The sequence below is a fragment of the Oncorhynchus tshawytscha genome, linkage group LG13 (assembly GCF_018296145.1).
Source record: "Oncorhynchus tshawytscha isolate Ot180627B linkage group LG13, Otsh_v2.0, whole genome shotgun sequence".
Lineage (NCBI taxonomy): Eukaryota > Metazoa > Chordata > Actinopteri > Salmoniformes > Salmonidae > Oncorhynchus > Oncorhynchus tshawytscha.
This window is the reverse complement of record NC_056441.1, coordinates 73,386,248-73,413,678: the sequence shown is the minus strand read 5'-3', so window position 1 is coordinate 73,413,678 and position 27,431 is coordinate 73,386,248. Positions and strand designations below refer to the sequence as shown.

At 44.0% G+C, this 27,431-nt stretch overlaps 1 protein-coding gene across 4 annotated transcripts in view; it reads right to left on the bottom strand.

The window, feature by feature from the left end:
• The window catches only part of LOC112265663 (paired box protein Pax-3-like), a 30,955-nt gene extending 4,159 nt beyond the window's left edge, over window positions 1-26,796 (bottom strand). For 2 of the 4 annotated variants that reach the window (XM_024443196.2, XM_024443195.2), the window contains exons 1-7: window positions 26,324-26,796; window positions 25,358-25,593; window positions 24,978-25,107; window positions 24,356-24,499; window positions 5,886-6,085; window positions 3,487-3,652; window positions 3,054-3,271 (exon numbers count right to left, since the gene is read on the bottom strand). In XM_024443196.2, the coding sequence (XP_024298964.1) occupies window positions 3,054-3,271; window positions 3,487-3,652; window positions 5,886-6,085; window positions 24,356-24,499; window positions 24,978-25,107; window positions 25,358-25,593; window positions 26,324-26,408 (1,179 nt within the window). In that variant the 5' untranslated portion in view covers window positions 26,409-26,796. The remainder of the gene's footprint in view (window positions 1-3,053; window positions 3,272-3,486; window positions 3,653-5,885; window positions 6,086-24,355; window positions 24,500-24,977; window positions 25,108-25,357; window positions 25,594-26,323) is intronic. The other 2 variants (XM_042296335.1, XM_042296334.1) reach the window with 1 other exon arrangement.
• Window positions 26,797-27,431: the final 635 nt, after the last annotated feature.

Here is a 27,431-nt window from a genome sequence, read left to right as displayed (position 1 = left end):
AATATTACACTACCATACATGTTCTTTGATAGACGATATCTCCCCTCCTTATGACTTAGCCTATTCATTGTCATTTAGATAAATTGAACACAGTTCAGTATATTAAACTGAACCAAATAAATGTCTTACAAATGACCAATAACTATTTTAAACATTCATCAATAATATGAAACATTTCAAAATGTTTTCTTTCCCAACATGTGACCTGTGTAAATATCATTTTTCCATGTCAGCCTCTCCAGTCAGTCATCCTTCATGTCCATATTGTCAGTCACACTCTCTAAAGTGATCCTGAAGCACTGTGTGCGTGTGTGTGCGTGCGTGTGTGTGTGAGTGCGTGCGTGTGCGTGTGAGTGCGTGTGTGTGTGTGTGCGAGTGTGTGTGTGTGTGTGAGTGCATGTGTGTGAGTGCGTGTGTGTGAGTGCGTGTGTGTGTGTGCTTGCGCGTGTGTGTGTGTGTGCGTGCGTGTGCATGTGTGCATATGCGTGTGTGTGTGTGTGTGTGTGTGTGCGTGCGAGTGTGTGTGTGTGTGTGCAAGTGCGCGTGTGTAAACCCTGTGCTCTATTGTCTGAGCGGTCTGACTTTGAGCAGCTGAAATCTCATTTTCTGCCTGTTAGGACAGCCTTTAATGTTTAGGTAAAGGGACGATAAGCCTCATCCCTGTATAATTGGCCATAATTGTCTTTTCAGTTTTCATTTGTCTCATCTTCTCCTCATTTGTCCTCCTCCGTGTCCTTCCTCTGTCCTTTTCAAGTCCTTTCACCACCTCACACCCACCACCACCTCACATCTGAGCTGGGCGAAATGGTAGAGTTTTTTGTTATTTTTATGAACCTTTATTTAACTAAGCAAGTCAGTTAAGAACAAATTCTTATTTACAATGACGGCCTACCGGGGAACAGTGGGTTAGCTGCCTTGTTCAGGGGCAGAATGACAGATTTTTACCTTGTCAGCTCGGGGATTCGATCCAGCAACCTTTCGGTTACTGGCCCAACGCTCTAACCATTTTCAAGGAGCGGGACTATAATCCGGACGCTTATAAAAAATCCTGCTATGCCCTCAGATGAACCATCAAACAGGCAAAACGTCAATACAGGACTAAGATTGAATCCTACTACACCAGCTCCGACACTCGTCGGATGTGGCAGGGCTTGCAAACTATTACTGACCATAAAGGGAAGCCCAGCCGCAAGCTGCCCAGTGACACAAGCCTGAAAATAAAGGAGAGCCGCACACTCAGAGACTACTCAGTGACACAAGCCTACCAGACGAGCTAAACAACTTCTATGTGTGATTCAAGGCAAGCAACACTGAAGCAGCTGTTCCGGACGACTGTGTGATCACGCTCACCATAGCCGATGTGAATAAGACCTTTAAACAGGTCGACATTCACAAGGCCACAGGGCCAGATGGATTACCAGGATGTGTACTCTGAGCATGCGCTGACCAACTGGCAAGTGTCTTCACTGACATTTTCAGCCTCTCCCTGGCCGAGTCTGTAATACCTACATGTTTCAAGTAGACCACCATAGTCCCTGTGGCCAAGAACACCAAGGCAACCTGCCTAAATGACTACCGACCCGTTGCACTCACGTCTGTAGCCATGAAGTGCTTTGAAAGGCTGGTCATGGCTCACATCAACACCATCATCCCAGAAAACCAAGACCCATTCCAAATTGCATACCGCCCCAACAGAAGAACACAATCTCTATTGCACTCAACACTGCCCTTTCCCACCTGGACAAAAGGAACACCTACGTGAGAATGCTGTTCATTGGCTACAGCTCAGCATTCAACACCATATTGCCCTCAAAGCTCATCATTGAGCTAAGGACCCTCTGCAACTGGATCCTGGACTTCCTTATGGGCCGCTCCCAGGTGGTAAGGGTAGGCAATAACACATCTGCCACGCTGATCCTCAACACGGGGGCCCCTCAGGGGTGCGTGCCTAGTCCCCTCCTACACTCCCTGTTCACTCATGACTGCGTGGCCAAGCATGACTCCAACACCATCATCAAGTTTGCCGACGACACAACGGTGGTAGGCCTGATCACCGACAACAATGAGACAGCCTTAGGGAGGAGGTCAGAGATCTGGCAGTGTGGTGCCAGGACAACAACCTCTCCCTCAATGTGATCAAGAACAAGGAGATTATTGTGGACTACAGGAAAAGTAGAGCCAAGCACGCCCCCATTCTCATTGACGGGGCTGTAGTGGAGCCTTGGTGTCACCAACAAACTATCATGGTTCAAACACACCAAGACAGTCGTGAAGAGGGTACAACAATGCCTATTCCTCCTCAGGAGACTGAAAAGATTTGGCATGGGTCCTCAGATCCTCAAAAAGTTCTACAGCTGCACCATTGAGAACTGGTTGCATCACCTCCTGGTATGACAACTGCTCGGCCTCTGACTGCAAGCTTCCTGACATCAAAGAGTTCTATATCAGGCAGTGTCAGAGGAAGGCCCTAAAAGCCCTGTTCTCTCTACTACGGCATTGCAAGCGGTACCAGAGCGCAACTCTAGGTCCAAAAGGCTTCTTAACAGCTTCTACCCCAAAGCCATAACACTGCTGAACAAATGGCTACCCAGACTACCTGCATTGACCCCACCCCCCCTTTTTTTACTATGCTGCTACTCGTTGTTTATTATCTATGCATAGTCACTTTACCACTATCTACATGTACATATTACCTCAATTACCTGGACTAACTTGTACGCTTGCACATTGACTCAGGAACCGGTACCCCCTGTACATAGCCACATTATTGTATTGTTACTCTTTTATTTTTTACTTAAGTTTATTTAGTAAATATTTTTCTTCACTCTTATTTTTCTTAAAACTGCATTGTTGGTTAAGGGCTTGAAAGTAAGCATTTCATGGTAAGGTCTACACCTGTTGTATTCGGCGCATATAACAAATTAAATTTGATTTGACCTCACACCCTCCTCCACCTCACACCCACCTCCTGACATAGATAAGAGTGTGAACTCTGTTTCTGTGTGTGTCTGTGTGTGTGTCTATGTGTAGATAGGTAACTCCGCTGGACTCACCTGGGAAGAGAGGCCATTGCCGTTGGATGGGTTCTGGGAGTTGGGAGGGCCTCCTGACGTGACAAAGTTGTCCGAGTAGCCTGAGAAGCCATGGCGTCCAGTGGCCAGGCAGTAGGCCGACCCCACATCCTGCCCTCCCCCACCTGAGCTCTGGTGGTGGCCTGAGGAGGGTGGCAGGGGTTGGGGCCGATGCAGGGTGCTGGGCTGCTCCGACACCGCTAAGGGAAGGACAAATAGAAAGGAAGAAAGTTCAATTTAGATATATTGTCAATCAATTGACAGATTGTTACATTGTAGCCAACTTGAAGCAGGCAATATTTAATAACACATGACTTTCTTAATCAAACTCTAGGATCTGAACCCTGAGAGCAATAGTTGTATATCTGAAACAAACAGGATGTTCAGCCTGTGGCCTTGTTTATAGTGTACAAACCTTGTGATATGGATGTAGGGGGATACGGGCTGTCAGACAGCTGATAAGGTGAGAGACTGGACATGGCAGAGGGCGGGAAACCCCCAGGGATCAGGTGATTGAAGGCCATGAGCTGACTAGCTCCAGCCTGCTTCCTCCACCGGGCTCGTCTGTTACTGAACCACACCTGGGGAAAGAGGATATAAGACATGAGATCTTACATTGTCTTAAACATTCATTCCCACATACAGAACCAGTCAAAGGTTTGGACAAACCTACTCATTCAAGGGTTTTTCTTTATTTTTACTATTTTCTACATTGTAGAAAAATAGTGAAGACATCAAAACTATGAAATAACACATGTTATTTGTAGTAACAAAAAAAGTGTGTGCCTTGTTAAAAGTTAATTTGTGGAATTTCTTTCCTTCTTAATGCGTTTGAGACAATCAGTTGTGTTGTGACAAGGTAGGGGTGAAATACAGAAGATACCCTTCTGTATTTAGGACCAAGTCCATATTATGGCAAGAACAGCTCAAATAAGCAAAGAGAAACGACAGTCCATCATTACTTTAGGACATGAAGGTCAGTCAATCCGGGAACATTTCAAGAACTGTGAAAGTTTCTTCAAGTGCAGTTGCAAAAACCATCAAGCGCTATGATGAAACTGGCTCTCATGAGGACCGCCACAGAAATGGAAGACCCAGAGTTACCTCTGCTACAGAGGATAAGAGTTACCAGCCTCAGAAATAGGCAATTAATTGCACCTCAGATTGCAGCCCAAATAAATGCTTCACAGAGTTCAAGTAACAGACACATCTCAACACCAACTGTTCAGAGGAGACTGCATGAATCAGGCCTTCATGGTTGAATTGCTGCAGCAAAACCACTACTAAAGGACACCAATAAGAAGAACGGACTTGCTTGGGCCAAGAAACATGAGCATTGGACATTAGACCGGTGGAAATCTGTCCTTTGGTCTGATGAATCCAAATTTGAGATTTTTGGTTCCAACCCCTGTGTCTTTGTGAGACACAGAGTAGGGGAACGGATGATCTCCAAATGTGTGGTTCCCACCATGAAGCATGGAGGAGGAGGTGTGATGGTGTGGGGGTGCTTAGCTGGTGACACTGTCTGTGATTTATTTAGAATTCAAGGCACACTTAACCAGCATGGCTACCACAGCATTCTGCAGTGCTACACCATCCCATCTGGGATGAATGAGTAGGTGTGTCCACACTTTTGACTGGTACTGTATATGAATGGTTAATGACTGTTATTTGTGCATATGTGTATACCTCTCTCTATGAGTCAATCTCTGTTTTTGTCTGACTGCATTTTTTAAATAATCTGCTTTCTATGTATCATGTGTGTGTGTGTGTGTGTGCTTGTGCATTTGCATTAGTGTGTGTGTGTGTGTACTGCCCTTAGCTATAGTTAGAAGTCACATAGTGATCTCCCATTTTTGTGGACCACACTGTGACATCATCTCTTTGTGTGTGTGTGTGTGTGGGGGGGGGGTCATGTGTTCCTCTCCAGACCAGCCCATGTGACTCCTGGCTGCAGCCAACAAGGCCTTCGCTATCTCCCCATCTCATGGCCCACCACCAGAACATCATTAAACATGGACTTGGCCATAGCAACACAACACTATTTTACATGGTTTCCTCCAGTATATATTCCGCTAACTATAAACTATCTCTGATGGTTTTATTTAATTTCTGTTCCAAAGCCATAGAGTCACCCAAAATCCCAAATACTGTAGCTAATGAGAACAAGGGAATCATGTTTGAGGTAAGGGTTTAGGCATTAACTCAGAATGGTTAAGGTTAGGGTTAAGGTTTGGGATAGGCTTAAAACACACATCTCAAAAATAACTTTCTATCGCTGGATTCAAACTTCCAACCTTTGGAATCAGAGGCAGATGCTTACACTTATCCGTCTCCCCGTCCTCAACGCCCTAGCATAACCGAAATTTACAGCGCTCACTGTTGCTCCTAGTGGCCGGTTTCCACATCATCTCCTGACCTCCTCAGACATGGATGTATGTCAAATATTGACTTGTATCACGAGTGACCTGGCTGATTCATTCACAGGGACATAGCGGATAAATGAACCCATCCAAATTTCTAAATTAACATTTAACTGAACAGGCCTCCTTCTGCTGCTGCTGAGAGTCAGTGTGTGTGACTGGCAGGACTCATGCTGATTCCATATGTAATAGCCCCATGCTGGGCCCGGTACAGCCTCCATATGGGAGCTGTTGTGGGGAATTTTCTGGGCCGTAGATCAGAGCTGGCCCTGCAGATTGGACCCCTGGGAACACAGGATGAAGGGGAAGGCCAGGAATGTGTGTGTGTATACTTGTGCATCCCTGTGTGTGATGTGAGACAAAGAATGTGTGTGATGTGTGTGTAGTCTACCTGTACTCTGGCCTCCGTGAGTTTGGCCCTCTGAGCAAGCTCTTCCCTCGTGTAGATGTCAGGGTAGTGTGTTCGTTCGAAGGCTCTCTCCAGCTCATCCAACTGTTCAGCCGTGAAGGTGGTTCTACTGCGGCGCTGCTTCCTCTTCAGAGGCAGGTCCGGTTCTGACTCCACGTCCGACCCCTCATCTGAGTGGCTCGCTGCTCCAACAGACAAGAGGTGCTCAGTTAGGGCTTGCATGGTGTTAGTTAGTACTATATCATTATCACAGGTAACAGTTACTGACGGTTTTTCTTCTTAATTGACTCGACTGGTTACATAAAAGTTTTAAAAATACTTAAAGTCTTACAAAACATATCTTCAGTTTCTCATTCTCCTGACTACAGTGATCAAATAGAATTCATGGAGACCAAAAGGGAAGTCCTCAAGAAAAAGAGGAGTAGTAACATAGTGAGAGTGAAGAACAGAAGTATAAATCCATCCATCCACTTGAAGTGTGAACTTGTTTACTTTCCCTTTCCCCTGCAATCTGTTTACATAAATCTTTTCAGAGGAGGGGCCACCAACACCCTCCCAATACACTCCATTCCTCCCAATGTTCCCTCTTGTCTTGTGCACCAAAAGACTTCCATTCAGAGGGGAATTCTGTGTGATTTTATAAATAATCCCACAGGACAAGGTTCCCAAGGCGCAGTGACAGTGGGATTGAGAGGACTAAGCGCCACACAAAGGCCTAATTTGGATCCAGGGATCATTCGTTTTTTAAGGGGGGAAAGGGGGAGGTCAGTGATGGAAAGAGAGAGTGTAGGGGGAACCAGCATTGTCTACAGTTGCAGTCTTTCTGGAGCCCCAGTAGCAGTTGGGGATTGAGCGAGGGACAGGGCAGCAGCCCCCCCCATATACCCCCTCTGCAGGTGCACGATGGTCTTGTTTGCTCAGAGAGAAACGCCGGCCCTTTAAGAGCCAATTCAGCAGAAGAGGCAGGGAATTGGAGAGGCTCTCTAAAGCTGCGGCCCAGTAGTAACACAGTGGTAACCTAGGGCAGGGCCAAGCCAGCCAGACAGACAGACCCAAGGCCAAGGAGACCCAGAGATCAGAGACTCTCCTCAGGCCAGGGTGACCACAGGCCATTGTGTGTCCAACGCCCAGCTTTTACTCTGCACCTCAGTGTCCCTGTCTATGTGCACATGAGCACACACATAGCACACATTTGTACTAGAGCTGTGGAATATGGACAAAAACACTTATTGCAATGAATTGCCTGAATTTATGCAATATTGATAAATAGAATGATACGTTCATAACATGAATGTGCACCATTGTTTTTAAAAATGATCCTTTATATTTCCATTGCAGCCGTTTCCCCTCAAAATCAAATAACTTCTTGGTAACAATTAAGTACCTTACCGTGATTGTTTTCAATTAAAATGATCAAAAATAAACAAAAATATCTTCTTAGGACTATCTGGGGGGGGGTCTGAGTGGGGAGGGGGAAAATATCTGTTATTGGCAGAGAGGTTAGGAACTCTCTTTTTTATTGGTCTATTAACTACTTTACCTCCTGGTGATGTCACCGGGCAGGCCAAAACTTCATCCCATCAAAACAGGCTGAAATATCAGGTGGTCATTTCAAAACAGGCTGATTTTACATTTATATTTTACACATGTGTATAAAATCGAGCACACCGCCATGCAATCTCCATAGACAAACATTGGCAGTAGAATGGCCTTACTGAAGAGCTCAGTGACTTTCAACATGGAACCGTCATATGATGCTACCTTTCCAACTAGTCAGTTCATCAAATGTCTTCCTTGCTAGGGCTGCTCCGGTCGACTGGAAGTGCTCTGATCTTTTGGTCATGTAGTGTATTTAAAGCACAGACAAATCTAGTTTTTGACTGCCCTCTGCCTTTAAACTACTAGTTTGATGGTTGTACCATCAATTGTCCCATTAACAATCACCCATATTTTCAAACTTGTTTAATTTCAAATGTCACATTTCTCCAGTATAGGCTACTTATCATGATGAACGATATCAGCAAAATGCCTGCGATAAGTGATTGATATAGTTGGTGTCGATCATTTTCGGTTTATCATCCCAGCTCTACTTTGTACAGACACGCACATGCACACACACACACACACACACACACACACACACACACACACACACACACACACACACACACACACACACACACACACACACACACACACACACACACACACACACACACACACACACACACACACACACACACACACAGTTTCAGCAGCTTGATTGAGTTAGTGTGATAATATGAGACTTGACAGCTTTTGTATGTCTACTATTCAAGTTAAAGTAAGATCAGTTTTAATACTACTCTATACTCTGTTCTGAAGCGTATGGGCTGGTTTCCTACCAGGCAGTTCTAGTAGGCCTTTAGCTACTTCAGAACAGAAGTTCATTGAGGCTGGCGCACCGACTTTGTGTTACGCTTAATGAATTCCCTGGAGCGGAGGGGGAGTTTTTGTGCAACACTGTATTAGTCCCCATCAGAAGCAACAAGAAAATACAAGAAAATCCAAATAGCTTGAGGTTCCTCATGTGAAACTGATCCACTCCCCCCTCAACACTTTCCCTTCTCAACACCAATGACAGTGGGAGCCAACTTAGGATGCATTAAGAGCAAATTGGTAAAGAAACATTAAACAATGTGAGGAAGGGAGAGAGAGAAAGAGAAAGGGTAGGGAGAGATGTTTCCTTTGGGTATTTGGGAAGATTGTTCTATTTTTCATTTTATCAGAATGTTCTATTTCTGTTTACAGCGACTCACACTCACACAGGCCTCTCAGCTGCTCCCATCCACACTAAACAGAACCAATATGTAAAATGGCTGCCGGTCGTGGTTAAGACCATTACAATGAATCAAGAAGGAAAACTGCAACTTTACTACCTCCAAGTGCCTAATGAGTCATTCACTGTGAGCTTCCAGTAGAACAATTATTTTACTTCCTGACTTCTAAACATCTTCAAGCCACATCACTAACCAAACAACAAATGCAAAGACTTATTATATAGAGAGACCAAGGGGTGGGTGGAGAATTTTTAGGTGGTGGTGATAGTGGCTGGTGGGGTAGGAATTTGAGGTGTGGAGGAGTTGGAGTGGGGGGCATTATTCAAAACAGGATTGCTGGTGAAAAACAGAGAGGAGCCTTTGTAGCTCCAGCTCCTGGAGGCCCATAGGGAATGCTTAGTTTCCCCACAGTTACCAGAATGCAACAGCGTTCCAAAGAATTTCACAGGGATTTAGATTCTGGGAATGCCGAGTCGTTGGAAAAATCCTTAATTACTTTGGAATTACCTATCGGTTATGATCAGTCTGCTTTGGGGATCCTAGGGAACATTGTCTTTCAACCAGAGTGTCATTATGGCCTCTTGGAGGTCTGCAGTCACGTCTTGATATACTCTCATGTGACAAAACTATTCAGGGACATTAATCTAGTTGAACTATATGAATGAAGTTGGTCACCGACCAACTTAGAACACTCCATTCAGAGAGACTCTCTTTAACTAAACACCACCTAGACCTCGCTCCCTCTCTCCCTTTCTCACCCATCTCTTTCTCTCACATACTCTTTGTCTCCCTCTCCTCGTCCCCATCTCTCTCTCTCTCTGCCTACTCTGTCTCTCTCTTTCTCTTCCCCATATTTCTCTCTTTCTCTCTCTTTGTTGCTCTAAGTCTGAGGTCTTTGCTGGCGATTTGCACGCTCCATCTGTGGAATCCGTCATGGCTGCCTCGGCCCGCACAGAGGGGCCTGTCACCTGCCCCACGGGGGAACGGGGGGCACAAAGAGGGCCAGAGAGTGGCGAGGGGGGTACAGCTGGGGGCTCCCCAAAACCGTCCACTCCAGCCTGGGGGGGACCATGGGAGCACCTGAGGGGTAGAGGAAGGAGGCCTTTGTTGTTCTCCTATTCAAATGTAGGCTACCACCACCAGCTTTCTATGACTGTGCATTTGTGTTGTTGATGTTGTTGTGTGTGTCAGTGTGTTTGTGAGAGAGAGATAGTGTGGGTCTTACAGAGAGAGATAGGGAGAGAGAGTAGCGAGAGTAGAGGGAAAGAAAGAGAAAGAAAGAGAGCGAGCGAGAGAGAGAGAGAGAGAGTTGTGTCACCAAGTGGCGTGTCACACACAGTAGGGGGTTGAAGTGACAAAAGTCTACCTGGTGATAGGGCAGAAAGCACACCTTCCCTGCCACCCGCTAACTCCCATTACTCTCGGTACCCTGGCGCAGAGCAACCCACACACACAAACACACACACACAGGCACCTAGGCTTCTGTAGACTGTGAAAATTGGGATTGACAAAGCATTACATAGACCATCCTTCTGCTTCTAGGTTAATGAGCCTTGTCAGCCCTATGGCAAATCTGGTGGAGTGGAGATACACACACACTCCCTCACTCATATACTCACACACTCACTCATACACTCACACACTCACTCATATCTCACTCACTCGTACACTCACTCACTCACTCACACACACACACACACACACACACACACACACACACACACACACACACACACACACACACACACACACACACACACACTCACTCATACACACACACATAAACTCATGTACTTGCTGCGTTTTCAGCACATTCTAATTTTGACATAGATATTCTCTATTTCACACATTAGACACACAAACAAATGCGTACAATGAAAAGATCCATTCAAGATATTTACAGCCTGAGCACACAGCAATGAGTTGACCATTTCCCCCTGATACTACTTTGGTCATTATTACTCCTGAGTTAAGAATAGTTCCATGTAAAACAAAACAAAATTGTATAACAGGATGAATGTGCTTATTTTTCCGAGCTAGTAAACTCGGCACACAGCAGTGAAGTGAGGGAAGGAAGAGAAAATCAGATCCTTTACAGCTGTTCTGTAAACCTGTGGTCTCTGAGTGCCCCGTTAGTCCCAGGCGCCGCCCGTTGCCTCCTATCCATGGATCTCATTGCTTTTATTTGGCACTGCTGAATAGCCTTTGCAATCCAATTATCCACCCAATCCCACATATCTCTCTTTATGTATACATAAACTGTATTTTAAAATGTTTTATTCATACTCTAGCTAAACATTCAAACTTACTTTTCCATGTATTTTCACTTCACCTCAGCTGTGGGTGGAGTGGGTTTACAGTATGTGTGGGATTGGACCTGTAAGCTTGCCAGTTTGTAAAACCCCAAAAGACACAGTGCAATCCTTAAAAGGGTAAAGCTACAGTATCTGAATGTCGGAGACCCAGTGAAGAAGCCTGGCTTGGGCTGGGCCTGCCAGGGAGCCGGAGCATTGCTGCTTTAAGCCACAGAGAGAAGGGGAGTAGCAGAGAAAAGAAAACTGTTTAATTTAACCAAACTGTATTCCTGAGAGGCACACAGCAGCCTGAGCCAAAACAACCTGAGAGGCACACAGCAGCCTGAGCCAAAACAACCTGAGAGGCACATAGCAGCCAGAGCCAAAACAACCTGAGAGGCACACAGCACATAGCAGCCAGAGCCAAAACAACCTGAGAGACACACAGCACATAGCAGCCAGAGCCAAAACAACCTGAGAGACACCCTTCATTCCAGAGGAGGGTAAAGAAAAGAGGATTTAACTGAAATAGACTGTGCTCCTGGAAATCGTACGGCATGGTTTTGTGGGGACTGCGAGTGGGGACAAAAAGGCTTTAAAATGTCCGCAGAGAGATGGAGTGTATGGAGCTACATTTTGGGCATGGTGGGTGGGTGTGTGGTGTGGCTGACCATATGGGTTTCTGTTTACAGCCTTCTCATGGGGGTTACTGGACGGACAGCGGGTACTGCCATGGAAGTTCTCTTGGGGTGGTTGGTAAATGAAGAGGGTAACTGAGCCAGTGACATGTGCCCCCCTCCGAAACAAAACAAAAGGCAGAGGAGACAAATGAAGCATTTATTTGGGTGGGGAGTGACGCTGGTCCTTTTCAAGGGCCGGGGGACTAAGTGACTGCCCAACTGCATTAAACAGTACATAGAAGACTGGGCAGATGCCTGAAGGACTGAAGGATAATAGTTAACTGACAGCTTATGGGCCCATCTGCGCCTCTACCATGTTGTTAAAGGAGATGGGGGGTGCTCACTTGACTTGCTAAGGAGGAGCCCCGACCTCTACAGCTGCCCTGTAATTGAGAGTGTGTGAAGAGCGCTGTGTGTTTGTCTGCACTGTCAACGAGGGTGTGTGTGTGTGTGTGTGTGTGTGTGTGTGTGTGTGTGTGTGTGTGTGTGTGTGTGTGTGTGTGTGTGTGTGTGTGTGTGTGTGTGTGTGTGTGTGTGTGTGTGTGTTGCTTGAGAAAGAGATGATGTGGTGAGAGAAAGAATAACTAATAAATCATAACCTCATCAAGCTTCAGGAAAAGAAAGACTGAATAAGACAAAGCGACCGAGCTCTCCTCAAATGATAAAAACCTCTAAAGGAAACCTCTAGACAGAAAACCTCTAGACAGAAAACCTCTAGACATAAAACCTCTAGACAGAAAACCTCCAGAGAGAAAACCTCTAGACAGAAAACCTCTAGAGAGAAAACCTCTAGACAGAAAACCTCTAGAGAGAAAACCTCTAGAGAGAAAACCTCTAGACAGAAAACCTCTAGAGAGAAAACCTCTAGACAGAAAACCTCTAGAGAGAAAACTTCTAGAGAGAAAACCTCTAGAGAGAAAACCTCTAGAGAGAAAACCTCTAGACAGAAAACCTCTAGAGAGAAAACCTCTAGACAGAAAACCTCCAGAGAGAAAACCTCTAGACAGAAAACCTCTAGAGAGAAAACCTCGACAGAAAACCTCTAGACAGAAAACCCCCAGAGAGAAAACCTCGACAGAAAACCTCTAGACAGAAAACCCCCAGAGAGAAAACCTCTAGACAGAAAACCTCTAGACAGAAAACCTCTAGACAGAAAACCTCCAGAGAGAAAACCTCTAGACAGAAAACCTCTAGAGAGAAAACCTCTAGACAGAAAACCTCTAGAGAGAAAACCTCTAGACAGAAAACCTCCAGAGAGAAAACCTCTAGACAGAAAACCTCTAGACAGAAAACCTCTAGAGAGAAAACCTCTAGAGAGAAAACCTCTAGACAGAAAACCTCTAGAGAGAAAACCTCTAGACAGAAAACCTCTAGACAGAAAACCTCTAGGGACAAAACCTTTAGACAGCAATGAGAGTTATGAGAGTCTGTGCTGTGGCGGGACAACAGGAAGCTATTACCTGTCATGTTGACACAAGCATGATTGTAACCCTGTTTCCTGTAGGAATGATGGAGAATGACCTTACGTTGACATCTGACCCCACTTAGCCTGGTCTGACAGGAAAAGAGAGCTCGGCACTGACTGACCACTGGGGAGTAAACTCAATATGACTCTCTTTTATGAAGTCCCTTAAATTTTAAAAGGTCAAAAACAGCTAAGCTCTTGTCATCTTTGACTGTCGGTAGCATTTTACACTATGGCATGTAATTAAATGTTAATAACATGGTACTCGTATAGTAACAACAAGTTATAGTTCCTTACAATAAAAGAAAACTTATATTGCCATTTCTAGTTTCTACTATTGAGAGCAAGATTAACTCCCTCCCTCCCAGCTTGCCCTGCCCTGTCCAGAGCCTTATATCAAATCAAATCAAATTTTATTTGTCACATACACATGGTTAGCAGATGTTAATGCGAGTGTAGCGAAATGCTTGTGCTTCTAGTTCCGACAATGCAGTAATAACCAACAAGTAATCTAACTAACAATTCCAAAACTACTGTCTTATACACAGTGTAAGGGGATAAAGAATATGTACATAAGGATATATGAATGAGTGATGGTACAGAGCAGCATAGGCAAGATACAGTAGATGGTATCGAGTACAGTATATACATATGAGATGAGTATGTAAACAAAGTGGCATAGTTAAAGTGGCTAATGATACATGTATTACATAAGGATGCAGTCGATGATATAGAGTACAGTATATACGTATGCATATGAGATGAATAATGTAGGGTAAGTAACATTATATAAGGTAGCATTGTTTAAAGTGGCTAGTGATATATTTACATCATTTCCCATCAATTCCCATTATTAAAGTGGCTGGAGTTGAGTCAGTGTCAGTGTCAATGTGTTGGCAGCAGCCACTCAATGTTAGTGGTGGCTGTTTAACAGTCTGATGGCCTTGAGATAGAAGCTGTTTTTCAGTCTCTCGGTCCCAGCTTTGATGCACCTGTACTGACCTCGCCTTCTGGATGATAGCGGGGTGAACAGGCAGTGGCTCGGGTGGTTGATGTCCTTGATGATCTTTATGGCCTTCCTGTAACATCGGGTGGTGTAGGTGTCCTGGAGGGCAGGTAGTTTGCCCCCGGTGATGTGTTGTGCAGACCTCACTACCCTCTGGAGAGCCTTACGGTTGAGGGTGGAGCAGTTGCCGTACCAGGCGGTGATACAGCCCGCCAGGATGCTCTCGATTGTGCATCTGTAGAAGTTTGTGAGTGCTTTTGGTGACAAGCCGAATTTCTTCAGCCTCCTGAGGTTGAAGAGGCGCTGCTGCGCCTTCTTCACGATGCTGTCTGTGTGAGTGGACCAATTCAGTTTGTCTGTGATGTGTATGCCGAGGAACTTAAAACTTGCTACCCTCTCCACTACTGTTCCATCGATGTGGATAGGGGGGTGTTCCCTCTGCTGTTTCCTGAATCCCTACCCCTGTCCTGTCCAGAGCCTTATATCCCTACCCCTGCCCTGTCCAGAGCCTTATATCCCTTCCCCTGCCCTGTCCAGAGCTGTTTATCCCTACCCCTGCCCTGTCCAGAGCCTTATATCCCTACCCCTGCCCTGTCCAGAGCCTTATATCCATTCTCCTGCCCTGTCCAGAGCCTTATATCCCTTCTCCTGCCCTGTCCAGAGCCTTATATCCCTTCCCCTGCCCTGTCCAGAGCCTTATATCCCTTCTCCTGCCCTGTCCAGAGCCTTATATCCCTTCTCCTGCCCTGTCCAGAGCCTTATATCCCTTCCCCTGCCCTGTCCAGAGCCTTATATCCCTTCCCCTGCCCTGTCCAGAGCCTTATATCCCTTCCCCTGCCCTGTCCAGAGCCTTATATCCCTTCCCCTGCCCTGTCCAGAGCCTTATATCCCTTCTCCTGCCCTGTCTAGAGCCTTATATCCCTTCTCCTGCCCTGTCCAGAGCCTTATATCCCTTCCCCTGCCCTGTCCAGAGCCTTATATCCCTTCCCCTGCCCTGTCCAGAGCCTTATATCCCTTCCCCTGCCCTGTCTAGAGCCTTATATCCCTTCCCCTGCCCTGTCCAGAGCCTTATATCCCTTCCCTGCCCTGTCCAGAGCCTTATATCCCTTCTCCTGCCCTGTCCAGAGCCTTATATCCCTTCCCCTGCCCTGTCCAGAGCCTTATATCCCTTCTCCTGCCCTGTCCAGAGCCTTATATCCCTTCCCCTGCCCTGTCCAGAGCCTTATATCCCTTCTCCTGCCCTGTCCAGAGCCTTATATCCCTTCCCCTGCCCTGTCCAGAGCCTTATATCCCCTTCCCCTGCCCTGTCCAGAGCCTTATATCCCTTCTCCTGCCCTGTCCAGAGCCTTATATCCCTTCCCCTGCCCTGTCCAGAGCCTTATATCCCTTCCCTGCCCTGTCCAGAGCCTTATATCCCTTCCCCTGCCCTGTCTAGAGCCTTATATCCCTTCCCCTGCCCTGTCCAGAGCCTTATATCCCTTCCCCTGCCCTGTCCAGAGCCTTATATCCCTTCTCCTGCCCTGTCCAGAGCCTTATATCCCTTCTCCTGCCCTGTCCAGAGCCTTATATCCCTTCTCCTGCCCTGTCTAGAGCCTTATATCCCTTCCCCTGCCCTGTCCAGAGCCTTATATCCCTTCCCCTGCCCTGTCCAGAGCCTTATACCCCTACCCCTGCCCTGTCCAGAGCCTTATACCCTTACCTCAGTCAAGTGATTAACAACTCCCTGTCTGCCTTTCCTTATTCAACCACTGCATTCAGTTGCCTTTGCCCTGCATTCCATAGCTTTGACACCCCCAATCGCTCCTCTGCACATGCACACACACTCACACACACTTGTAAAAACAATCTCTCACCCCCTTCCTTCTCTCTCTCTTTTTCTCTAGCTGTTGTGTTTGGTGGATACTTCCATTAGATAAAGAGAGGCCATATTCTATGGCAGCCATTCTCCTTGACCTTCGCAGGCCTTTCACTCTTTCACTCACTTCAAACCGTCTTTTGGAGCACTCGGCTGAATGTGGCAAGTCCATCACGGGTGAAGGGGGTGTGCGAGAGGTTGAAGGGGCTGAAGGAGGAAGCCCCGAGCCCCGAACCCCTTCTCCAATCACCCCCACTTCAAAGTTGGCCTGCATTCATTAATTGCCCTTTGAATTGATATCAGAGGGTCACAATAGGGGTGTGAAAGGAGAAAGAGGCTTTAATGAAGCATAGAGCCCCCATTCATCTGCAGATAACTATGTTTTTATGCTTGGATTGTCATCATGCACGGCATTATAAAAAAAATATGCGAGGCGGAGGAGCAGGGGAGGAGAGGAGAGGAGAGGAGGAGAAGAACAGAGAGAGCCCGAGGCGAGGGTTAGTGAGAGTGATTTGGTGCTCCCCCTTGCCCCCTGTGCCCTCGTGCCCAGGGACACACTGAGTGACACATTCCTCAGACTGACAGGGAATATCAGTCTTCGGATGGTCATGTTATTTAGGGCAGTTGCCATTTTGCTCTATATAGCCTCAGTCTAACTTTGTATAGTCTGAGTGTGACTCTACATAACCTCAGTCTAGCTTTGTATAGTCTGAGTCTAACTCTATACAACCTCAGTCTAACTCTATATCGCCTCAGTCTAGCTCTATATAGACCCAGTCTAGCTCTATATAGACCCAGTCTAACTCTGTTTCTCTGAAGCTCTAAGCTTTATAACAACAAACAATCAACAAGCACTCAACACTCAAATAATTTTAATGTTCCAGACACACTCACATATTGTCCATTTCCATATAGTTTCTTCACCCTACTTTGATCGTTGCTAGAGAGCATAGCAACAACCGTTAACGTGCCAGAAATTACTATTATTTACAGCTTCTCGTATAGAACACAAGATGTAAGAACCGAAGATGCCAAGGTTGTCATGTTTTCTATAACTGTCTTTAATGAGCCACCTTCATGAATGTATGAATCAGGGGTGCAACTTTCACTGGGGATGGGGGGACATACCCCCCCCCACCCCACCCCACACACATTCCGAAATTGCATTTTTCTGCCCCCAGTTTTATCATTGGAATGTGATACTAAATGAGGCAATGGTGTGCTTTAGGACCATGTGGACGCCTCCGAGAGGTCGTGTAGACTGTTTGGAGTGTTTATCTGACTGGATAAAAAAAATATATATATATACAGTACCAGTCAAAAGTTTGGACACACCTACTCATTCAAGGTTTTTTCTTTATTTTTACTATTTTCTACATTGTAGAATAATAGTGAGGACATCAAAACTATGAAATAACACATATGGAATCATGTAGTAACCAAAAAAGTGTTATACAAATCAAATATATTTTAGATTCCTCAAAGTAGCCACCCTTTGCCTTGACAACAGCTTTGCACACTCTAGGCATTCTCTCAACCAGCTTTGTAAGGAATGCTTTTCCAGCAGTCTTGAAGGAGTTCCCACATATGCTGAGCACTTGCTGAGCGCTTGTTGTCCAACTCATCTCATACCATCTCAATTGGGTTGAGGTCGGTGATTGTCACTCTCCTTCTTGGTCAAATAGCCCTTACACAGGCTGGAGGTGTGTTTTATATCATTGTCCTCTTGAAAAACAAATGATAGACCCACTAAGCACAAACCAGATGGGATGGCATATCGCTGTGGTAACCATGCTGGTTAAGTGTACCTTGAATTCTAAATAAATCACAGACAGTGTCACCAGCAAACCATCCCCACACCATCACACCTCCTCCTCCATGCTTCACAGTGTGAACCATACATGCCGCAATCATCCGTTCACTTATTTGGAGTCTCACAAAGACACTGCAGTTGGAACCAAAAATCTCAAATTTGGAGTCATCAGACAGAAAGGTCAGATTTCCACCGGTCTAATGTCCAATGCTCATGTTTCTTGGCCCACGCAAGTCTCTTCTTCTTATTGTCCTTAGTAGTGGTTTTGCTGCAGCAATTTGACCATGAAGGCCTGATTCACGCAGTCTCCTCTGAACAGTGGATGTTGAGATGTGTCTGTTACTTGAACTCTGTGAAACATTTATTTGGGCTGCAATCTGAGGTGCAGTTAACTCTATAATGAACTTATCCTCTGCAGCAGAGGAAACTCTGGGTCTTCCTTTCCTGTGGCAGTCCTCATGAGAGCCAGTTTCATCATAGCGCTTGATGGATTTTGCGACTGCACTTGAAGAAACTTTCAAAGTTCTTGAAATTTTCCAGATTGACTGACCTTCATGTATCAAAGTAATGATGGACTGTCGTTTCTCTTTGTTTATTTGAGCTGTTCTTGACATGATATGGACTTGGTCTTTTACAAAATAGGGTTATCTTGTGTATACCATCTCTACCTTGTCACAACACAATTGATTGGCTCAAACGCATTAAGAAGGAAAGAAATTCCACAATTTAACTTTTAACAAGGCACACCTGTTAATTGAAATACATTTGTTTAACACTTTTTCGGCTACTAAATGATCCCATATTTGTTATTTCATAGTGTTGATGTCTTCACTATTATTCTACAATGTAGAAAATAGTTTTTAAAAATTAATAAAACCCCCAGAAGGAGTAGTTGTGTCCAAACTTTTGACTGGTACTGTATATTATGTCCCCCCCCACACACACACACACACACACTTCTAAAACCAAAGTTGCACCCTTGGTATGAATCATCTGCTGCTGGATAGTTTAATTGTGAGATCTTGTTTACAAGGTGAAAATCACAGAGAAGAACTAAAGTGTGAAGTCTATTTAAGAGTATACATGGAATGTGCCATGAGTGGAATCCATCAAGTCATCTTACTGAGTTTCCCTATAGTCTAATTGTTCTGTTCCCTAACTGCACATACAACTCAAACTTTCACTCAAAAATATCAATGCATGACTTGTGTGAAAGATGCAGTAACATTGAACCTTTATTTAACAATGCAAGTCAGTTAAGAATAAATTCTTATTTACAATGACGGCCTACCCCGGCCAAACCCAGATGACGCTGGGCCAATTGTGCACCGCCCTATGGGACTCACAATCACAGCTGGATGTGATACAGCCTGGATTCGAACCAGGGACTGTAGTGATGCCTCTTGCACTGAGATGCAGTCCCTTAGACCGCTGCACCACTCGGGAACAAACGCATGCATCAGCCATTATTTGGAATGTGCCTTCGGAGTGTAACTGAATCCATGAAGATAACTGATTTTCAGTAGGCAGCACCTTTAACACCTTAAAACATAAGACCTGCAACATTATGATGTATATGAGAATGTGATATGGGAACTTGACCATGGATCTATGCTACAGTATAGTGTGTATTGTGTTTCCAACTTCAATGCCTCTTAGCAAATCCTCTTCCAGTGTCACTGTAAGACAATGATAAACATCACAAATCCAACATCAGAAGCCATGCAGAACATAAATCTGCAAACACTCACACACTAAATACACAAACCTAGCCCCTAATACTCTCTCAAACAATTTTATTTTACCCCCTCTCCCTTCTCTCTTCCCCATTCACTCTCTCTTTCCAGCACCCCCCCTGCTCCCTCTACTCCTCTCTCCCTCTCCTCCTCTCTCCCTCTCCTCCTCTCTTCCTCTCTCCCTCTCCTCCTCTCATCCTCTCTCCCTCTCCTCCTCTCTCCCTCTCCTCCTCTCTCCCTCTCCTCCTCTCTTCCTCTCCTCCTCTCTCCTCCTGGCACTAATCCAGTGTGTGCCCACATATCAAATTGTATAGATGCTCCAGCCTGAGTAGCGGGCAGTTCGTCAACTTTATTTACACAAACAAAAGTCCTGCTCAGTTTCTGTTACAAAAGCAGCTAAATCTTTTGGCCCTTTCATGTATTGTCAGCTCTTGATTCCCTTTTGTCCTGCAGCTATTGGCCTGGCTCTGGGCACAATGAGGCTGGGAGAATGGCAGCAGATTGGCGGAATGTGCCTCAATAAACCTAATTATGACACGATGACTGCGCTCACCATGGCAGGTTTTCAAAGATCCCAGACTTATTCAATTAGCCCTTTCCAGGAGTCCCTTTCACAAAATAAAGTTATCCCCCTTTGACTGTTTGTCTTTCAGATGGGGATTTTTGTGTGTGTCTGAGATGAAATGGAAATGTGCTGGGCCAACAAGGCTCCTCTGTATGTATCATCAGTGTTATTCAGGGTCATTTTAATTAGCCAAGTAAGGTTAAGAAGATACACTGGAAATATGAGAGAGGAGGAGAGAGGGGAGGGCCTCTTGTACATTATCAATCATTAGCTCCATTTCTAGGGTTAATTAACTCAATGTTAGCCTTTTAGATTCTGGAAGGCAGAGAAACTACTATATTGAACCCCCTGCTAATGGTTATGTAGGAACTGTGCCAAAATAGCAAATATGCACAGGGGGCATTTAGTGAGACTGGAGCACTGACTGGACATTTGGAAAGCTATTTTCTAAAGAGTGGCATAATGTGTTCAACTATTGTAATTCTAAGTTGAAAGTATTTTCTCTGACACGTGAATTGAGAAAGATAGCCTGCCCTACTGTCCACTTAACCAACTGCACTAGCCCTTATTCCAAACACAGTTGGCACGTGATGATATACTTGCGCATCATTTTAGGCACTGTGGTGCACGAGGCTGCACTTGAGCGAGCTTGAAATTTCCGAAATAATTTAAGTTGTCTTTTTCCACAGACAAATAAATCCAAACAAGCCGCAGTTGATGTGGACGCTTAAGAGAAACGACAATGAATTCTGAACGGCCCTCGCACAACAATGGTCTCAACAAACATCGACTTCATCAATGTTTGACCCGTTTAGCTGTAAAAAAGTAATTTTCAGATTGTAATTGCAAATGAGACCAGACAGAAAAAAACGTACGAAAATAGTGGACGCCACAGGTCTCGAAAAAACTACACATCGTTAAAAAAAAGTCGAGATTTGACGTTACTGGCGTCACTCTACCCATACAAGGCAATCTCTAGAGCGCCACAATAGCTTAGTCCTCAGGACCAAACACCAACCAATTTGAAGCGTGCGCTCATTTCAACTCTCATTACCTACGCATAATAGCGTAAACCATGCATTAGTTTGAGTTATCTGATATTAGTGCAAAAATCAACTGTGCCCGTTTCAAGTCAAAGCATTGTCGTGGCAAAGGTCATTTACATTTTTAGTTAGCCCTTAGGGTAAAATGTACACTTGACCGATACGAATGGAAATAGGATAGTAAACCGACTGAGGTAAAGCGAGCCCGAATGAGCATTTGGACACAGCACAACCTTTCTAAGGAAACGGATACTATTTTAGGCTAATTAATTAATATTAATTTATACCCTTCATTTTGGAATTAATAAAACAATGTGACATGTATTGGCAACCATATAAAGACAAATATCAGATGGGTCAATGATTTAACGGATAATTTAATTTTAGGGACCTTTCTACAACAAACTGACTTCCTTTTGTTAGCGGTTTCACTCCTGAAGATGAACCATAGATATTAAACGAATGTGCGCCGCAGGCATGGAGAGAAAGAGAAGGAAACCGAGGGAGAGGGGCGGGTTCGCTCTCTGGATGAAAGTAAAATGAAATAAAAGGCTCAATTTAATCCGCTTGAAGAGATTTTGAGAACGCAAGGGGGTGAGAGCATGATGGGTGAGTATTGCAGCAGTGCGCATGACGAGTGGCGAGTTCCATTGTGACCGCCGCTCGAGGCCAAGCGCCTCTCGGGGGAGAACATTGGTCCCCATTCACCAAAGGAGTCCTTAATACACTCCCTCGATCATTAAATGTGACATAGCACAATATCAACTCATTTAGAAGACATTATTAATGTTTAAAAGGGAAAGAATAGGGCATCAAAGACTTAATAATAGACCATGCAGAGGGACATGTAACTAGCCAATTGTACATGTATATCATCAGGCCTATATTGGTAAGAAAATATATTGTGCCACAATTTGTACTTGTAAAATAAATAAAAAATATTTATATATTAGGCCTATGAATTAAATTATTAATAACCATAAAGTAGCCTATGCATATATTTAGGAAAATATTTGTCATTTTATGAGATATAATATTTGGTCAAAGCCGTTGATATGAGCCTGCTACACAGAAACTATAATTTCTTATCTTGTGGCATTGGAATTTGTAACATGCCTAAATAATTATTAAGAGACATTAACTAAAAGGCTAATATAAAAGTGTTGAAAGCATGAACCCGAAGCATCAACAAAAAAAACTATAACTTTTAAACATTGTGTAAAATATGTGTGTGCACAAAATGTATAATCTGTGTGCACATAATACACAAAAAGTTAGTATTTTCGTAAACCATTATGTCCGCAATGTTCTGTATGTCCAAAATTAAAAGTAACACATTATCAAGAAGTTTAATTCACCTCGCCATTAAATAAGCGTATTAAGCTGATTTCAAAGTATTTTGTTTAAATACCAGTTAGGCCTATACACTATAGGTGTGTGTGTGTGTGTGTGTGTGTGTGTGTGTGTGTGTGTGTGTGTGTGTGTGTGTGTGTGTGTGTGTGTGTGTGTGTGTGTGTGTGTGTGTGTGTGTGTGAAAGAGGGCTTGAGAGGTTCTGAATGGCAGTCGGCTTCTTTAGACGACCTAAAAAGACTCCAAAAGAAACATTTTGTAGGTGAAAACGGCCATTTCTCCATGGTGAACAGTCTCTAGACCTAGCCCGAGCAGCGGCTATTGGCGGACCTGAATAATTCATCCTTCATTGCGGTCTCATAATGTATTTTCTCTGCCTTTTGTTGCAAAGCTCCTTCTCCCTTTCTGACTGAATTATAAACAGGTTGCCTTCTTTTATGGCGACCAAGCTGCTGCGAGGCCAGGCTTTGTCCACGCGTAACCGAAGCGTAAATCTCAATGGACTCTCGCGCCTTTGTCTCCCAAGTTCATCCTCAAATGTCCGATTGTGTGCTCGAGGCCTGGCTTTGTGAGGGATGGAACTGTTATACAAATGTTTGATCAACTCATTTGGGACGTTTTGTCTCCTCCAACTCCCTGTCTTTTTCTATAATTTATTTTACTGTGCCTGCATTTACAGTAGAGAAAGAGCAGCTGCGTTGAGATGGAATAGGCCTGCGAATTCGTTCATAATAAATTGTAGGAAACGTAAAATGGGATATTATGAGATTTCTTTGTTTAAAATACATCTTGGTAATTAGGGGTTGAAAAATTGTTGCTTATTTTTGATATACTTTTGATAAGGGGTATTTCCTCAAACATTACAACGGGGCTATGTGCATCTCGATTAAAATGCATGTATAGGCCTAATAACAATGTTATTAGTCTGATAAAGACGTTATAAAACAGTAGGCATATACCTACAATAAACCTACAAGGTAAAGGCTAGCCTATATATAAGCGAAGTTTCCTACCATGAACAATTAAATACAAATATGTAGCAGAAGTAGAATATGCACAGACAAATATCGTGTGGGTGGTTTGCCCTCTTCGTGCAAGCACCCGTGGTTACACATTCGTTCAATTAATTTAAATTTAAATGATCTTTCCCTCTCACTCACTCACTCACTCACACACACACACACACACACACACACACACACACACACACACACACACACACACACACACACACACACACACACACACACACACACACACACACACACACACACACACAACAAACAAACAAACAAAGGGGCAATCCTCCCTTTACCACAAAAGTTATCACCTGCTGTTTGAATTATCGTAACGCCTCATGGGACAAGCATTAGCAGGAGAGATATGGTCTGTAAGAATTCAAAACAATCCAGTGCACTTTATGACTGTTGACAAAGGAAGACACTCTCCTTGTGCTTTCACTTCATCGGAAACAACAACAGTTTTAGAGTTAAAGACAGACTAGGCCTATCTACCTCACAGTCTAAAAATGAATGGCAAACCGTAAGGAGTGGTGACTCCCATTGTGGAAATGTAGGCCTAGCCTATAACACCGAGTCAGTATAAGAAGAAGTATACACAAAACAAGATGAAAACCTTTTTCTGTCCATCTTTGTTTAGTTTTGAATAAACGAGAAGTTTCCTCACCGTTTCAAAGGACATGAAAGTGCACAGAAGCATTTAGTTCTGTGTATGAAGGGCCTCCCCCTTACGCAACAAGTAACTGCCTAACGCAAGTTGCCTATAGAAGAGAGAAAATGTATAATTTATTTATGATTGCACTCACATCGGTCTCCTAAGATGCCCTCGATGCTGTGTTTGGCCCGCCGTTCGTGTTCTTCTAATTCCTTTTTCTCGATTTCATCTTCATCATCATCGTCATCTCCCTTCCCTCCGAATTTACTCCTCATGATGCGACTGATAGAGCTCACTGTGGTATAAGAAATTACAGAGCACTGATTAATAATAAACTAGAAATGTCTAAATAAAAGTTAAACAATCTGCATTCACTTGCTTTCATTTGTTCTTCTAATCTACCGTGATAAAGCATCAAATAAATCTAACTTGATATCAACATATGCACCATTAAAAAAATCGATTGACTTTATAATATTTTTTCATGATTTTATCTTAATTTAAAATTAATTTGGCAGTTACATTATAGCAGTTATTATTTCCCCCAGCCATAATTTTCAGCAGGTGTTAACGTTTTTGTTTTCAGAGAGTAAACGGTTTATTATTGTGGTAAAATGTGGTTATTGAGAAAGAAAATACATTAGTACCATTATCATAAATAACACGGTGATGATGATGACCATGATGATGATGAACAATCTATGGCTGCAGGTGAAGATTGCGCCCATTTAAATGGGCAGCAATTATGACAGAATGCAGATGTTTCCTTTTACCTGATGGAACGGTGTTCCGGTCACATATCCCATCCATCAGTAATTTATCCCGAATCTCCCAGCTAAACATACCCGGGTTGTCACGCTTGTACTCCTCTATTCTCTTCTCAACATCAGGTGTCGTCCCCTGCTAAGGAAACGAGAAATCATATAATCGTTAATTAATTAAAGCATAATAAACAGCTCATATCTACTTACACTGTCTACTTACACTCAGCAACACAATATAGGCCTCTTACATGCTTTCCCAACCTGTAGCTTGTTATATTTTAACCCAACATGTCATACCTCGAGAAAACAGTTTTAAGAGAATAATAAAATGCATGACAATACAAAACCCAAAAATTTCACCAGCGATAGAACTGCTCGTGCTCCCTCACCTTGGGTTTGCTTCCCCCGATGGCCCCGGGTCGGATGGAGCCGGTCTCCTGGTACCGGCAGAGGATTTTGGAAACGCAACCGTGAGAGACGCGAAGCTGACGGGAGATTACGCATGGCCTGATGCCATGGTGGGCCATTTCGACGATCTTATGGCGGATATGGTTGGGCAAAGGTCTGCCATTTATGAAAACTCCCCCGAGCTGGTTCATTCTACCTTGGCCTAACGGGGTTGAGACTGAGTAAAAGAAAACACAAAATGGTCACCAGAAGGCTTCATGATTATAAACTATAGGCCTACAACAACTAACATTGTTTTCCATCATAGGCTACTAATAACACCACAAGGCTACTACAAATAATGTTAAAACAAATATTTGTTTTCCATAATAGCCTAATAAAAAATAAAAGTAGTTTAAAATGAAAGGTTTGGTAACAATGAAAGTCCTTAAAAGTTGCTTTAGGTAATGATACTGTATCTTATTATTTAAAATAGCGAGGCGTATAGACTATTTACATGACCCTGTAAATCTTCTGTAAATAAACAAATTACTTGTTTTCAGAGATTAAGAGATTATTAAATGAATACTTGAATTAATAGTCCACTGCAAACAAATAGATAAATATAAAAAGGTGTCAATAATGACTACAAAAAAACATATGATAAAGATGACGATTACCGTTCAATCCACTTTTCTTCCAATAACCGAAATGAAAATAACTTTGAAAAATGAAACATGAAAAGAACCTTACATTGTAATTGTGTTACTTCTCAATTTTGCGCGTCAATCCCAAAGTTTTATAAACAATGTTTTTACAATTGGATATGACCAAGTTTATGTTTAGGGGGGAGGGGGTTAAGGCTACAGAATATCCTATATTAATAATCACTCCTTAATTATTACGCATCGAAGCCCAAATCTTCCCACAAGCAGTGCTCAAAAAGTTGTTTCGTCTTTTGATTTTACCTTCCAGTGGGAAGCCACTGTGTGGGTAGTTCTGAGCCAGCATGGGGCGCATCATCCTTGGTATTGCCCCTGCCAACGCAGTCATACCTCCACAACCCTACGCCTTCAACTAACCTCCCGCCAGAGAGGAGAACAGGGAGCTTCCGACGATGGAGCTTGATCACTGGGGAAAATTATGAGTAAAAATGCCCTGTATTCCAATTCGTGGAAGGTTAGTCTTGATAGGGTAGCCACTGGACTAGACAGGAACCAGCATCCAGGGAGATAAAAAAAAACACTCCCGCCTCCCGAAGAAAAGAGCCCAAGTTACCAAACCAGGAAAACTTGAGGTAGACTTCTGAAGAGTGCGCCTATGCGTTGATCTTTCACCAGTCGAGAGGCACTTGGATACGTGAGGGAATCTGCGATGTCATCAATAATCATGCAAGTGATGTTGTTGTCGCTGTTGTTGACAGACGTTCAGAGTGAGGGAAGATGGTCAAAACCCAGAGGAACAGTTATTAGTTGTGCTGCCCTTCTTTCCCATCAGTGATCCAGGCACTGTGATTGGTTTAGAGGAGGGAGACCGGCTCTTGGGCGTGCGTAATGATTGGCTTACGGTCCAGGAAACTTTCTTCCTCAGAGTTGTTGTCAGAGGCGTTGCTTGGGACAGGACTGAGGAAGCGTCTTTAATCATCTTCTTGACAGATGTGACATCAACTCAGGTCATAAGTTCGATTACATTTACAGATGCGTGTAGTTTTTAAATGTTGCAGTTTTGATTAGTCACTCAACATACAACAGTGTTTAATTGAAGGTATTTTTTCGTATGGCCCATGCATCCATTTGTTCTCACTCTATGGCCTGAAGATAACTCAAATGCTGCAAAAGTTAGTGCACCTCGAGGAATTTATTGTCGCTTTTAGATTGCGCACTACCAATAGGAGAGCCGCCTGACCGGGACTCGCGCCCCAGCAGGGTACGACGCCAGGAGAGCGGTAAAGAACGTCTGCTCTGCTGACAGACGTAACTATTGTGTTGTTGGGCATTTATTTTTAGTTGCCTTGCAAGTTTTAAAGACACTTAGTATTCCTATAGGCAATCTCACAAGGAAGGGCATTGCAGTCCC